The 16,312-nt window shown below is 47.3% G+C and overlaps 1 protein-coding gene across 7 annotated transcripts in view; it reads left to right on the top strand.

The window, feature by feature from the left end:
• Nucleotides 1–16,312, top strand: part of ctnnd1 (catenin (cadherin-associated protein), delta 1) — a 41,603-nt gene that overhangs the window by 12,592 nt on the left and 12,699 nt on the right. For 5 of the 7 annotated variants that reach the window (XM_045226723.1, XM_045226722.1, XM_045226721.1 and 2 more), the window contains exons 2-13: nt 2,451–2,593; nt 5,520–5,591; nt 5,864–5,989; nt 6,436–6,725; nt 6,904–6,988; nt 7,482–7,672; nt 8,038–8,148; nt 9,268–9,409; nt 12,225–12,447; nt 14,066–14,261; nt 15,329–15,446; nt 15,846–15,890. In XM_045226723.1, coding sequence (XP_045082658.1) covers nt 2,456–2,593; nt 5,520–5,591; nt 5,864–5,989; nt 6,436–6,725; nt 6,904–6,988; nt 7,482–7,672; nt 8,038–8,148; nt 9,268–9,409; nt 12,225–12,447; nt 14,066–14,261; nt 15,329–15,446; nt 15,846–15,890 — 1,737 coding nt within the window. In that variant the 5' untranslated portion in view covers nt 2,451–2,455. The remainder of the gene's footprint in view (nt 1–2,450; nt 2,594–5,519; nt 5,592–5,863; nt 5,990–6,435; nt 6,726–6,903; nt 6,989–7,481; nt 7,673–8,037; nt 8,149–9,267; nt 9,410–12,224; nt 12,448–14,065; nt 14,262–15,328; nt 15,447–15,845; nt 15,891–16,312) is intronic. The other 2 variants (XM_045226725.1, XM_045226727.1) reach the window with 2 other exon arrangements.

Raw genomic sequence — 16,312 nt, 5'->3', positions numbered from 1 at the left:
CTTACACTAAAAGGGCGTTATCATCATTTACACAGTATTATTTCAACCTCCATAGTGTGAATATAAACCACTGTAAAATCATGTTTTTGACTGCACTGGGTCTTTAAGTTCTGTTCTGTCTTTTACTTTTGTTCTAGTTTCTGGTTCTGTTTTGGGCTCAGTCAGGAGCTGACGGGTGTGAGCTCTGGACCCAGAAATAGACTTCTAGAACCCGCGGCTCTCTCTCATTGTTTTCTCTCTCCGTCTCTTTCTCTCTCTTTCTCTCGCTCTCTCTCTCGCACCTGCCTTTCACCTGCCTCTGTGGAAGACAAGAGGTGCTAACGAGTACCACCTGCCACGGCCCTTCCCTAAGAACATGTGATTCTCTCTCTCTCCCCCCAGTCATCACACTCCTATTGTAACTCGGCATATTTCCTTCTGCTTCTACCTCTCTTCCTCCTCTTCTCCTCTCCCCCTTCTCGCCTTCTCTTTCCTGTATCTCCCCGCCCTCCCTCTCCTCCCTATCTCTCTCCTCCTGCCCTGCCTGCCTCCCTCTCCTCCCTATCTCTCTCCTCCTGCCCTGCCTGCCTCCCTCTCCTCCCTATCTCTCTCCTCCTGCCCTGCCTGCCTCCCTCTCCTCCCTATCTCTCTCCTCCTGCCCTGCCTGCCTCCCTCTCCTCCCTATCTCTCTCCTCCTGCCCTGCCTGCCTCCCTCTCCCCCCTATCTCTCTCCTCCTGCCCTGCCTGCCTCCCTCTCCTCCCTATCTCTCTCCTCCTGCCTGCCTGCCTCCCTCTCCTCCCTATCTCTCTCCTCCTGCCCTGCCTGCCTCCCTCTCCTCCCTATCTCTCTCTCCTTCTGCCCTGCCCTGCCCTGCCTGCCTCCCTCTCCTCCCTATCTCTCTCCTCCTGCCCTGCCTGCCTGCCTCCCTCTCCTCCCTATCTCTCTCCTCCTGCCCTGCCTGCCTCCCTCTCCTCCCTATCTCTCTCCTCCTGCCCTTCCCTGCCTGCCTCCCTCTCCTTCTCTCCTCTCTCTCTCCTCCTGCCCTGCCTGCCTCCCTCTCCTTCTCTCCTCTCTCTCATGCTGTTCATCTCTGAGTGTGGAGGTGATTAGCATCCTGTCACCCTGCTGCTTCTCTGTACAGCATCACCGTAATGTGTGTTTGTGGGTTAACTCTCGCTCTCGCTCTGTTTGAATAGAACTGAGTATGGAATGTGGTTTGAAAAACGGTTTCTTCTGTGTGTGTGCCAGGTTAACTCTGTCCTTCCTCTTTGTGTGGTGCTATGTGGTTTAACCCTGTCCTGTCCTCTCAGTATGGTGCTAGGTGGTTTAGCCCTGTCCTGTCTCCTCAGTGTGGTGCTAGGTGGTTTAACCCTGTCCTGTCCTGTCTCCTCAGTGTGGTGCTAGGTGGTTTAGCCCTGTCCTGTCTCCTCAGTGTGGTGCTTGGTGGTTTAACCCTGTCCTGTCCTGTCTCCTCAGTGTGGTGCTAGGTGGTTTAACCCTGTCCTGTCCTGTCTCCTCAGTGTGGTGCTAGGTGGTTTAACCCTGTCCTCTCCTCTCAGTGTGGTGCTAGGTGGTTTAACCCTGTCCTGTCCTCTCAGTGTGGTGCTAGGTGGTTTAACCCTGTCCTGTCCTCTCAGTGTGGTGCTAGGTGGTTTAGCCCTGTCCTGTCTCCTCAGTGTGGTGCTAGGTGGTTTAACCCTGTCCTGTCCTGTCTCCTCAGTGTGGTGCTAGGTGGTTTAACCCTGTCCTGTCCTCTCAGTGTGGTGCTAGGTGGTTTAACACTGTCCTGTCTCCTCAGTGTGGTGCTAGGTGGTTTAACCCTGTCCGGTCTCTTCAGTGTGGTGCTAGGTGGTTTAACCCTGTCCTGTCTCCTCAGTGTGGTGCTAGGTGGTTTAACCCTGTCCTGTCTCCTCAGTGTGGTGCTAGGTGGTTTAACCCTGTCCTGTCTCTTCAGTGTGGTGCTAGGTGGTTTAACCCTGTCCTGTCTCTTCAGTGTGGTGCTAGGTGGTTTAACCCTGTCCTGTCCTGTCTCCTCAGTGTGGTGCTAGGTGGTTTAACCCTGTCCTGTCTCCTCAGTGTGGTGCTAGGTGGTTTAACCCTGTCCTGTCTCTTCAGTGTGGTGCTAGGTGGTTTAACCCTGTCCTGTCTCCTCAGTGTGGTGCTAGGTGGTTTAACCCTGTCCTGTCTCCTCAGTGTGGTGCTAGGTGGTTTAACCCTGTCCTGTCTCTTCAGTGTGGTGCTAGGTGGTTTAACCCTGTCCTGTCTCCTCAGTGTGGTGCTAGGTGGTTTAACCCTGTCCTGTCTCCTCAGTGTGGTGCTAGGTGGTTTAACCCTGTCCTGTCTCCTCAGTGTGGTGCTAGGTGGTTTAACCCTGTCCTGTCTCCTCAGTGTGGTGCTAGGTGGTTTAACCCTGTCCTGTCCCCTCAGTGTGGTGCTAGGTGGTTTAACCCTGTCCTTCCTCTCTACTCAGTGTGAATGGAGCAGTGTGAGAGTGCCGCCTCTCTCCTGGCCTCTGTGCGTGAGCAGGAGCGGCAGTTTGAGCGTCTGACTCGTGCTCTGGAGGAGGAGAGGAGGTGTGGAGGCACCCTCCCGCGCCCTCCCCCCACTCTACAGGTAACGCCCTCGCCCCCATGGGATCACCCATCACCCCCATAGCCATCATGGTATCACCCGTTCCTCTCGCCTCACCCCAGCTGTTTTACCATCGTCCCTCCTTGTTTCATCATCCTCCAACCGTCCTTGGAACTATCCATGCCATCACCTCCATAGCTGCCGTTAGGGTTGCAACATTCTGATATCTACCAGGAGGGAATAAGCAGGAAATTGGAGGATTTCTGGAAAACCTGTGGAATTTTCGTAAAGTTCACTGAATTTTGCAATCCTAGTCTCCATGGTATCACCCATCGCCTCACCCCAACTGGCTTACCGTCGACCCGCCTCGTTCCATCATTGTTCAACCCTTCCTGTAGCCATCATTGATCCACCCTATCATGACAGTCCGCTTCAGTCCCTCATGCTGTCAGGCTGGCCTCTGTCCCAGGCCATGGTGGAAACCGCTTTGTGTCGAACTAACCCCCAGCTCATCTCTGTGTATGTGCATGCCATGTGAATGTAGCCTGGTGCCTGGTCTCACATCTGGTTGTTCTTGCAGTTACGCATTGCAACAGACTTGTGGTTCAGGAAGGTTACAGAACATTACAGATCGTTCAGATAGTAGGGTTGGGCGGTATCCAGATGTTCATACCGTTTCTATACCATACCGGGTAGACGGTATTACCAGAAGTGCACACAAGGGGCGCTATAAAAAAACAAACTGATATATGTATTATTATTTTTACGCACAAAGCAATTTAGGCAACAGGGATCTTGATACAGGAGGGGATTGAAAGTCTCTAGTCTGGGTACCAGTCTTTTTAGCTAACAGTCCACTCTTTGCCACTCCAAAGAGACTGGCCATTCGGCAATCTCAACGTTCGATGTGCAGCTGGATTTACAGCAGAGTTGCGATTGGAGGATAGCTGTGAGGGTTATCGAATCAGGATCCACTCCTCTGTTCTCCTCGAACTCATTAACGGTAGAATGTTCATATTTGAAGATGGCAGAAAGGTCAGTCTCTCTCGATGACGAGGAGTGGCAAGGAGTGGAATGTTAGCTACAGAGACTGGTACTCAGGCTAGAATGTCTCCGCTGTAACCAAGAAGCTTGATCTAGACATCTAGCCACTTAGCTAGCAAGTCAGCAAACCAAATGCAAAGCTGGAGCCCTGAGCTGGATATAAACGATTTGACACATCTTAGACGACTTATAGTTATCCTTAACTTAAGCAGTGGCGTAGCACGCAGCCTCCCCCCCCCCCCTAAAAAATAATAATATTTGTATTTATTTTCATAAGCTGTATTAAAAATCATACCGTCGTTATTCCGAAGTACCCCGGTGTACGGTATAAACGGTATATATCACCAAAGCCTATCGGATATAAATGTATCATGTAAAAACAGACATGTTTATCTGTCAGGTAGAATAGGGGAATTCGTGTTGGCTCTATTCGTTACATTTCTATCTGCAACTTTAACTTCACTGAATACACCCCTGCTCTTGTTCAGTCTAGGTGGGGAACACCAGTGATGCACATCTGTTGATCTCCTGCCCCCCCCAAAGGGAAACGGGTCCAGTTAGACCGGTCTATTTAAAGCACAGGGGTGCTGTGTATTAGGCTTGGGCGGTATCCAGATTTTCATATGGTTATGCCGTCCTTCTCTCATACCAGGATTCACAAGGGGGCGCTAAAAACACAAGAAAAGCCCATTGGGCCTCTATTACCAGAATGCTAACACATTTTTTACAAACAAATAGTGAAATCACATAGACGCTGTTAGCTAAATGCTAACGAGTGAAAATGAACATAAACTAATTGCAAAGATAGGCGAATCCAGCTCATAAAGTTATACAAGCATTGCTAGTAGCTACTGAATGTCATTTCTGGTGACATTTACATGCGAAAGTGAGAAATTGTGCAAATGAACGAAGTTGTGATGCATGCTTTTCTGAAGAAAGAGCAGCGTGTGCACACTGGGCAGAGGGGAGAACGGAGGAGAAAAATCCCCTTTATTTTTACACATTCTTACCGTTGCCCGCTTGATTCATAACCGGTTGGGTTTTGTCCAATCCCTGGACTATGTTACTGTCTACAATGTTCACTTCCTGTTTAGTGTCTGTGACTCAGTGTCCGGCTCCCCTATCTGAACGTAGTGACCGCATAGCTTTAGATTACTTGTGAACACACACACACACACACACACACACACCTGCCTGGTAAGCAAACACACTGAGGCGTGTAATTTTCAGACATTTTATAAACACGCCACATGTAAAACACAGTCACGTAGTCTCCTCTCCTCTCTCTCAGGGTTGGTCAGGTCAGTCAGTGTTGTATCTCTGGAGAACAGACAGAGGGTTGGAATGTGCCTGGTCTTCACCCTGTTTACATAGCTGACAGGCGCACACACACACACACACACACACACACACTGAGAAGCACACTGACACAGCCGACCACCCACTGACAGGTTCTCACACGCCCTGCTCTCTCTGAGGTTCTCTCTCTCTTTCTAGCTGGCAACACTGTTGCTCTAAACCGGTCTGTCATCCTCCTCCATGACTCACCCATTCTGTCCATCCATTCATGTTTTTTAATTCGCTTCATCAATTGTTGGATTGTTTTGTCGACTTTGTATTTACTGTATTTCTGCTTAAATGACTTGATGTTCTGCGGGATGTCTGGGATTGACTGAACGGGATAGTGGTTTGTGGGTGTTGTCCCTGTGTGTGAAATGAGCCTGGGGCTCTGATGTAATGAATTCTCTCTGTGTCCTGCATTAACCTTCTCCTCTGAATGTTTGGAATAACTCTGCTCCTCCTTGGCCACTGGCCACTGCGGTCGACACACACCCCCCCACACACACACACACACACACACACACACACACACACACTGTGTCCTCTTGTGTAAACAGCTCCCATCTTCCCCTCTGCTCTACAGAATGGCCGTGTTTCTTGTGATGCGGACATAGAGAGGCTCACACTGAACGAGGGATACGTCAACGGGACACATGTAAGCTGTGTGTCTGTACCTGAATATGTCTTTCTCTTTGTCAGTTGTGTGTCTGTCAGTCTTTATGTATCTCTGTGTGTGTGTGTGTGTGTGTGTGTGTTTCACCTGTGTTAATTAAGTCTGCTAGTGTGCATTTGATGTGAATCCTGTGTGTGCATTTATCTGTGTGTGCGTTTTATATTGTGTGTGCGTTTTATATTGTGTGTGTGTAACGTTGTCTGTCTGGTGTCCAGTATAGTGTGTGTGTAACGGTGTCTGTCTCTGTTCTTCAGTACAGGATGGAGCCGGGTCACGCCGTTCAGGAGACGTTTACCGTGGAGGAGGACCCTCAGGAAGCTCCCCCCGTCATCTCCGTGGAAACCAGCGAAGATGGCACCACGCGCCGCACAGAAACTACGGTACTACCTTTATCACACACACACACACACACACACACACACACACACACACACACACACACACACACACACACACAGTTGACACTTGAGGATTGTGAATTACATTAGCTAATTGACTGACCATTTCTGCCTCCACACCTCCTACTTTCTCTCTTTTATATTTTCTTCTCTTTCTCTCCCCTCCTCCTTTTCCTCTCCAACCTCTCTCCCCCTCTCCTGACTCGTACGGTCATTCACACCATGTCCGACACTAACCTTGTATCTGTTTCTCCTCTCCTCCCCCTCCTTCCTCCTCTCCCTCTCCTCCCGCCTCCCCCTCTCCCTCCTCCCCCTCTCCTCCCTCCTCCCCCTCTCCTTCCCCCTCTCCCCTCTCCTCCCCCTCTCCTCCCTCCTCCCCCTCTTCCCCCTCTCCTCCCTCCTCCCCCTCTCCTCCCTCCTCTCCCCAGGTAAAGAAGGTAGTGAAGACTACCATGACTCGTACAGTCATCCCCTCTGTGTCTGACAACCTCTCCCTGGATGGAGGGGGGTCTATGACAGGTATGGGGGGTTACACCACCCCCATGGAGCGGGTCTACAGACAGCCAGGGCCTCCCATGGACTACCCCACCAACACCGTGCCCCGAAACTACCAGTACGGACCCCCGGCGGGGTACGACGACTACCGCCAGGGCCCTCCCTCCATAGGGGAGACCTACGCCAGCCTGAGCAGGGGAGCACGCATGGACGACCGCTACAGGTAGAATAGATGAAGATGACAGAGAACTCTTCTGTGGGATCTGTTGTTTCTTAACCATAGAAGTGGAGTTGGGAGACAACAGATATATCATCTCTTCTCCCCCGCTCTCCTCCTCAACGCTCCCCTCTCCTCTCCTCCCCCCTCTTCTCCTCTCCCCTCCCCACTTCTCCCCCTCCAGGCCAGCGGATGGGTACCGGACCCTGGACTCAGGATACAGAGCCATCAGCAGGAACCAGCTGGACCCATACGCAGCACAGCCACAGGTGGGTCGTGTTAAATAAAGTGGGTGGTATGGCCAATGTGTTGTTGCTGTGGAGACTGCAGAGTGTGTATTAACATGTGATGATATTGTATTGGTCAGGTGGGTGATATGGGCAGTGCGTTGGAGCTGTCGGGGATGAAGAGTGTGTATTAACGTGTGATGATATTGTATTGGTCAGGTGGGTCGTATGGGCAGTGCGTTGGAGCTGTCGGGGATGCAGAGTGTGTATTAACGTGTGATGATATTGTATTGGTCAGGTGGGTCGTATGGGCAGTGCGTTGGAGCTGTCGGGGATGCAGAGTGTGTATTAACGTGTGATGATATTGTATTGGTCAGGTGGGTCGTATGGGCAGTGCGTTGGAGCTGTCGGGGATGCAGAGTGTGTATTAACGTGTGATGATATTGTATTGGTCAGGTGGGTCGTATGGGCAGTGCGTTGGAGCTGTCGGGGATGCAGAGTGTGTATTAACGTGTGATGATATTGTATTGGTCAGGTGGGTCGTATGGGCAGTGCGTTGGAGCTGTCGGGGATGCAGAGGTTTGTCGCCGAGCCGTATGGTCTGGAAGATGACCAGAGGAGTGTGGGATATGACGAGGCAGACTACGGCATGGGACCGGCCATCCACTACGGGACAGTACCACGCAACCAGCACGCCTTTAACCACGGACCGCCCCGCAGGACAGGGTACAGACACCAGTGTGTGGAGGGAGGGTGTGTGTGTGTTGATCTGAAAGGTTGTGTGTGTGACATTTCTGTCGCTGTATTTGTGCCTTAATGTCTGGTCTCCCTTTCTCTATCCCTGGTTGGTTATTCAGTCAGTGTAGTGTCCACTCCATACTAACCCCTGTCGGTGTAGTGTCCACTCCATACTAACCCCTGTCGGTGTAGTGTCCACTCCATACTAACCCCTGTCGGTGTAGTGTCCACTCCATACTAACCCCTGTCGGTGTAGTGTCCACTCCATACTAACCCCTGTCTCTACCTCCCATCCCATCCCAGGTGTGGTGTCCACTCCATACTAACCCCTTACCTCTTCTCTCCCCTCCCAGGAGCTATGAAGGGACTCTGGATGGAGACATGAGTGGAGCTGGGGACATGTACTACTGGGGTGGTGCTCCCCTGGCCCAGGGAGAGAGGGGTAGCATGGCCTCATTGGACAGGTGAGACTCCTTGGTGGCATATCTTTTTGATATATCAGGGGTATTCAAATCCAAGCCTGGAGGTCCGGACCAGGGCCTAAAATGAACACCCTCCACCTGCCGAACGCGGGTAGATTTTGGCATTGGCGGGTCAGATGTCTATTTCACCAGCCACGTTGGCAGGGGATCAGGGCTCCACAGTTCGTGCATTTCACTCACATTTGTGAATACAAAATTGTTAAGTATGATCACATTTATAGTCAATTAAATGCTGCAGTAGCTGTTTTCAAAGTATTTCTGCCGTTTTGTTTCATAGCTGGTAAATTAATCGCACAAAGTCATAGAACTAGGAATCCTATAGCCTTTCCCACGTCGCACTGCAACACTGCCTGGCTGGGGGCTGGGAGCCTGTGAAGAGCTGAGTGAAAGATTCATTTTTAGCAGCACTGCGCACAGGAATAAAAGTTAATCTAATTGACTTGAAGCTAAAGTCGACTGAAGTGAGACTTTGTCCTTGTGTTCCTTGGCTATTTACATGTGTTTTGTTCACAAGCGAGGTTGTTTTTCAATGTTTTGAGTTTTAAATGCTAGAGAAGAGAAAACAACCCTGCTGCCAGTCAGGCACAAACATGAATCCAGTCGCGTTACCACGGTAACCTCCCGCCCTTAACGGGGCAGGTGATCATTCTTGTTAAAAGACTCTGGTCACAAAAAATGAAATGAAACAATATACCTCATTACTTCTTACTAGTAATACATGTATTGTTTTAGAAACATTACAAAGCATGCTCATCTGTTTTCTTTGTGTTTAGTTGGTGTAATTTTAGGGGGGAATATTTTGGCTGGTAAAAAATCTGAGTGGCTGGTAGATCTTTAAATCTACCTGCCACAGTGGCTGGTGGAACAAAAAGTTAATTTTAGGACTTGTCCGGATTACTGCTGGTTTTCTGTTCTACCTGATAATTAATTGCACCCGCCTTGTGTCCCAGGTCTAAGTCAGTCCCTAATTAGAGGGGAAGAATGATATTCAGCAGTGGAACTAGATTCAAGGTCCAGATTTGGAATTTACCTTCACTACTGTAAGTCGCTTTGGTTGAAAGTGTTATATATATATATATATTATCTTATCTGATTGGCCAGCACCCTGAGGAAAGGCCCCGCCGCCACTTCCTGGAGACAGCCTGAGCTGCCGGAGGTCATCGCCATGCTTAACTACAGACTGGACCCTGTCAAGAGCAACGCTGCCGCATACCTGCAGCACCTCACCTTTAAGAACGACAAGGTAATTTATACACCTGCAGCACCTCACCTTTAAGAACGACAAGGTAATTTATACACCTGCAGCACCTCACCTTTAAGAACGACAAGGTAATATATACACCTGCAGCACCTCACCTTTAAGAACGACAAGGTAATGGGCATGTTCCTCTGCCCAGGTGTTGCTGACGCCTGCCAGATCTTACAACGCCTGGATATTTTATGTATCGGCTAACCACATCATATGTTAAAGCACTCAGTTAGTCGATGACGTGGCACGTAACCATTGGTTGATGCAAGCTACGTCTGAGCAGGGGAACGCAACCAATACACCTCACCTTTAAGAACGACAAGGTAACATGTGACTTGCTCTACATAATCAGTCACATTGACCCAAAAACCATTTGGAATTTTAGACAGTGCTGGAAAGAAGAGAATGTTAGCTTTGTAATGAGGCCAACATGATCTCTCTACTCCAAATATCAAACGAGTTACGTGCCATTTACATGTAGAGTGTCCCCACACCAACTAAGTCAAAGTTTGCAGTTACTTTTAAGACATTTATTCAAAGAATGAATATCAACTTAATACAAAACATAATACATGAAATCCATTAACATGTTCTTTCTTTCTCACACACTACATATAAATTCCATCTTGCTCTAACTATGCTGATATAGTGTCTGTCTGTCTGCATCGTTGTCATGTGCACATGTATACATACCCACATGTGAACACATACAAGCAACAGAATGTATTGGCTACATTCACTTATGTTCACACGTGCACGTCACATGTTCATGCCACGACATGTGCGAAGACTACATGCGGTGTGCACGTGTTTGAACGCATGTGTACGTGCACATGCATGAAACGCCCATGTCAAGCAATTTGGATGCAGTGTTGAAGTAAAATCATCTCAAGCAAATGTGGTGATACTCAAAGGAACTCCAACAACATTGAAATTGGATCCATTGTATATATTTTTTTATATACATATCCCGTTTAGAATGTGTTTTGTGATGCGGTTCACAGCAGCACTGACAGATGTGTTGGCATGACAACTGCGTCAGAGTTGTGAACGACATATCCTCCTCCCCTCCCTTGTGTTCCATGCTGGCTGAAGACCTAGCTAGCCAGTAACGCACTAACACCAGACACGGATGGAAGGGGAAACGTATAAGGATCTTTGCCATAGATGAATAGGGTAAACTTGGAATTATATTTGCTGACACCCTACAGTCACATTTTGGCACCAGTGGAGTAGCTATCTAGCTATATAAACCACGCTCCTCTGCAAACTTGCCTTCTCTGATGTTGGTTACAAGGCAGTACTTATGCAAACACACCTTCTCCGATGTTGGTTACAAGGCAGTACTTATGCAAACACACCTTCTCCGATGTTGGTTACAAGGCGGTACTTGTAACCAACATCGGAGATGGCGTGTTTGCGGAGAGGTATGGTTTATATAGCTAGATAGAATGTTTCACTGCAGATAATGTCCTCTGATGTTTCCTTTCTTTTGTTGGCTCCTTTTTGAGCTGACCGTTTCCTTGCAGAGGTTTCCATGGAACCAGCGATCTTGCCAATGAGCACTAGATATTTTTCATCTGAAAGATAAGACGAATAGCAATGTATAATTCTTTAACATTCAGTCATCGTTATAATCTATTCTAGTAAATACATTTAGTAATATCAACACACTTTCTATAACACACAAATTACACACAACCTGCACTCATTGAAATGCATGCGTGAACACACACACACACACACACACTTTTACTAGTATTGTAAATGGGCCATGTTTGATATTAAAGGTATGTGATAACTATAGATGGCCATTTCATGCATTTATGTAACCTGTCATTTGGACAAATATATTCACTCACTCACTCGCTCAACTACAAACACACACAGGTCCCGTAAATTACGAGCTACATAGCTAGCTAGGTTGCATGGGCAGAACATCCCCCACTTCTCTCTCTCCCTCTCTCCCATGCCACACATTCACTCACTCTCTCTCTCTCACACACACACACACATACACACACACACTTGGCTTTAATACACACGACAAGGTAATTTATACACCTGCAGCACCTTACCTTTAAGAACGACCAGGTCATTTATACACCGCAGCACCTTACCTTTAAGAACGACCAGGTAATTTCCACACCTGCAGCACCTTACCTTTAAGAACGACCAGGTAATTTATACACCTGCAGCACCTTACCTTTAAGAACGACCAGGTAATATCTTTATCTATACACACTTTCTTTATATACACACAGCCACTACCTGCAGCACCTCACCTTCACAGCCCCTTGCATATCTACCTCAATGACCTCGTACCCCTGCACATCCACCCCGTACTGGTACCCCTTCTATCGTTACTCATTGTGTATTTATTATTACTTTTGTTAATAAGTGTTATTCTTTTTCTATTTTTTTCAATTTTCTCTCTGTCTGCATTTTTGAAGGGCCCATAAGTAAGCATTTCACTGTTAGTCTACGCTTGTTGTTTACCAAGAATGTGACGAATAAAATTAGATTTGATTACACACACACACACACACACACACACACACACCCTTTATCTATTCATAAACACAGCCATGCTGCAGGCTACCTAGCTACTGTCTTTCATGTCAGAATGAGAGCAAGACACAACCACTAACACCTATCCCTCCTCTCCTCTCCTCTCTCCCTCCTTCCCACTCTCTCCCTCCTCTCCTTCCTCTCCTCTCTCCCTCCTCTCCTTCCTCTCCTCTCTCCCTCCTTCCCTTTCCTCTCCTTCCTCTCCCCCCTCCCCCTCCCTTCTCTCCCTCCCCTCCAGGTGAAGACAGATGTCCGTCGTATGAAAGGTATCCCATCCCTGGTGTCCATGTTAGACAACCCTAAGAAGGAGGTTCACCACGCTGCCTGCGGCGCGCTCAAAAACATCTCTTACGGACGAGACGCTGACAATAAGATCGCCATCAAGAACTGTGATGGAATACCGGCCCTGGTCAGACTACTGAGGAAGACCAGAGACCAAGACCTGACCGATACTATCACAGGTAATACTACTGCTGTTACTACCAGTATACTACTGCTGTTACTACCAGTATACTACTGCTGTTACTACCAGTATACTACTGCTGTTACTACCAGTATACTACTGCTGTTACTACTAGTATACTGCTGCTGTTACTACCAGTATACTGCTGCTGTTACTACTAGTATACTACTGCTGGTACTACCAGTATACTACTGCTGTTACTACCAGTATACTACTGCTGTTACTACTAGTATACTACTGCTGTTACTACCAGTATACTGCTGCTGTTACTACCAGTATACTGCTGCTGTTACTACCAGTATACTACTGCTGTTACTACCAGTATACTACTGCTGTTACTACTAGTATACTGCTGCTGTTACTACCAGTATACTGCTGCTGTTACTACTAGTATACTACTGCTGGTACTACCAGTATACTACTGCTGTTACTACCAGTATACTACTGCTGTTACTACTAGTATACTACTGCTGTTACTACCAGTATACTACTGCTGTTACTACCAGTATACTACTGCTGTTACTACTAGTATACTACTGCTGTTACTACCAGTATACTACTGCTGTTACTACCAGTATACTACTGCTGTTACTACCAGTATACTGCTGCTGTTACTACCAGTATACTGCTGCTGTTACTACCAGTATACTACTGCTGTTACTACCAGTACACTGCTGCTGTTACTACCAGTATACTGCTGCTGTTACTACCAGTATACTGCTGCTGTTACTACTAGTATACTACTGCTGTTACTACCAGTATACTACTGCTGTTACTACTAGTATACTACTGCTGTTACTACCAGTATACTACTGCTGTTACTACCAGTATACTACTGCTGTTACTACAATAACATTACTACTACTACTACTACTGAGGAAGACCAGAGACCATGACCTCACCAATACTATCACAGGTAATACTACTGCTACTACAGTACTGTAGTATTACTATTACTACTATATGTGGGAGACAGTAGTGTATAAGTGTAGTATTACTACTATATGTGGGTAACGGTAGTGTATAAGTGTAGTATTACTACTATAAGTGGGTGACGGTAGTGTATAAGTGTAGTATTACTACTATAAGTGGGTAACGGTAGTGTATAAGTGTAGTATTACTACTATAAGTGGGTGACGGTAGTGTATAAGTGTAGTATTACTACTATAAGTGGGTAACGGTAGTGTATAAGTGTAGTATTACTACTATAAGTGGGTAACGGTAGTGTATAAGTGTAGTATTACTACTATAAGTGGGTAACGGTAGTGTATAAGTGTAGTATTACTACTATTAGTGGGTAACGGTAGTGTATAAGTGTAGTATTACTACTATAAGTGGGTAACGGTAGTGTATAAGTGTAGTATTACTACTATAAGTGGGTAACGGTAGTGTATAAGTGTAGTATTACCACTTCAACAATCTGAAACCTGACTTCATAGTTTGAGGTTGAGGTGTTATGGAGTGTTTTCTCAACTATGTTTCATTTCTCTCATTGTTTATCTAAATAAGCAGATATTAGGATAATGTTGATGCCGGTGGTGGTGGTGACGGTGGTTGTGACGGTAGTAGTGGTGGTGATGATGGTAGTGATGATGATCCGTCTCCCTCTTCCTCAGGCACGCTGTGGAACCTGTCGTCTCACGACTCGGTGAAGATGGAGATCGTTGACCACGCGCTGCACGCCCTCTCAGACGAGGTGATGGTGCCGCACTCGGGCTGGGAGAGGGCGAATGAGGGAGGAGGAGAGGAGAACCTCAAACCACGACACCTGGAGTGGGAGACGGCCCTCACCAACACAGCTGGCTGTCTGAGGTACAGAGAGGAAGATGGAGGGATTGTATTGTGGGAGGAAGAAGAGGGTGATATGGCCAGAATATCATATCACAATACGTTTCTCATTTTTTAACGGTATTTTATGTTTTCTGAATAATAAAAGTTCTAAATATGTTTCATGCTTGAACCTTGACCCTAGAATTGCAACGGATGAATTCTTAATGCTTTCTACTGGACTTTCTCTATTCTGATGGTTTTATACTCAACCAAACTAGGACCAAACTGACCGTGAAGTCGTCCAATTTGTTGAACTTTTCATTTAACTTAGCACTGTATGAAAATATCGTTATAGACGGTATTGTAAAAAGACATACCAGTATTGAAGATGTATCGGCCAGCACTAAAACAGCCATGTGTAGTCCATGAGTGAGTGGTAGCTGTGTGTTCATCTTGCAGTGGTGCGTGTATGTGCATGTCTGTACATGTGTGCCTGAGGAATTCCCTAACGGTAGGGCAGAGTGGGAATGTGCTGTCTTCTACGGTGGGTGGGTCTCTCTCTGTTAAAGGCAGGCTACAACACAATGACTGGCCCAGTAACCTGATCTACCATCTCACTACACTGGAGTTTAACCACCACAGGCTGCATCCTAAATGGCGCCCTATGTAGTGCACTACTTTTGGCATCCCTAACTTTAGTGCACCACATAGAGAATAGGGTGTCTTTTGGGACGGAGCCACACCCTTTCAGTCTTTCAGTCTCTGAAACCAGCACACTGAAATAGGACCGCTCAGTGTTTTATTACTAATGGTTGTGTTGTGTGCTGGAATCCTTATGTGGCCACTGATAGGAGCCACTCTCATTCCACTCTCTCTCTGTCTCTCTCTGTCTGTCTCTGTCTGTCTCTGTCTCTCTCTCTGTCTATTTCTCTCTCTCTCTCTGCCTCTCTCTCTCTCTCTCTCTCTCTCTCTCTCTCTCTCTCTCTGCCTCTCTCTCTCTCTGTCCATTTTATTCTGTCCCTCTGTTTCTGTATTGCTTGTTATTTTGCTTTCTCACACACCCCTTCTCTCCCTCTCCTCCCCCCTCTCTCGCTCTCTCTCTAAAACAGGAACGTGAGCTCAGAGCGCAGTGAGGCCAGGAGGAAGCTGAGAGAGTGCACAGGATTAGTCGACTCGCTCATGTACATCGTCCAATCACAGATAAACCTGAAAGACGTGGACAACAAGGTGCGCATGCGCACACAATGCTGTTTTTCTTGCTATCCTTTCAACGTGATCCTGAACTTTGATTGTGTGCCCGCATATATTTTAATCCTGTTTCCTTTTCTCTCTCTCTCTCTCTCTCTCTCTCTCTCTCTCTCTCTCTCTCTCTCTGCTCTCTGTCTCTGTCTCTGTCTCTGTCTCTGTCTCTGTCTCTGTCTCTTCTCTCTCTCTCTGTCTCTCTGTCTCTCTCTCTCTCTCTCTCTCTCTCTCTGTCTCTCTTCTGTCTCTCTCTGTCTCTCTTGTCTCTCTCTGTCTCTCTCTGTCTCTCTCTGTCTCTCTCTGTCTCTCTCTGTCTCTCTCTGTCTCTCTCTCTCTCTCTCTCTCTCTCTCTGTCTCTCTCTGTCTCTCTCTCTCTCTCTCCAGCTGATAGAGAACAGTATGTGTCTGCTGAGGAATCTGTCCTATCAGGTATTGTTGTTGTTGATAATGTTCCCCTTTCTCCCCTGTTTCTTTCTAGTGTTTTCTTCTGCCTTCTGTGACCTTTTGAATTGGACTTTAAAGAGATTCTCTGGTACTTCTGTGGGCTTTATTAGCCAGTAGTTGTTAGTGTTGCACGGTATTCCCAAACCTCTGTACGTTTTCGATACCAGAACATGACAAACGGTTCGGTACTAGAATTAATGTTACTTTTGGTACTTGTGTCAAATGAGTCTCACGTCGTCTACTGATTGAGAGAGGATCAAGTCTGTTTATCAGCGTAGACGATGTCCCCTTATAGCGCCAGAGCACTGTGCCTGCTCCACTTACCCACTGCTGGCTCTAGCCTGTTCTGAGGAACCACTGCACTCACTGGGAGTCCGGGCTGCATCATCGTGTTGCACAGAAGTTAA

The sequence above is a fragment of the Coregonus clupeaformis genome, chromosome 18 (genome assembly GCF_020615455.1).
Source record: "Coregonus clupeaformis isolate EN_2021a chromosome 18, ASM2061545v1, whole genome shotgun sequence".
Classification (NCBI taxonomy): domain Eukaryota; kingdom Metazoa; phylum Chordata; class Actinopteri; order Salmoniformes; family Salmonidae; genus Coregonus; species Coregonus clupeaformis.
The sequence above is the reverse complement of the archived record's forward strand: the minus strand, read 5'-3'. Positions and strand labels throughout refer to the sequence as shown.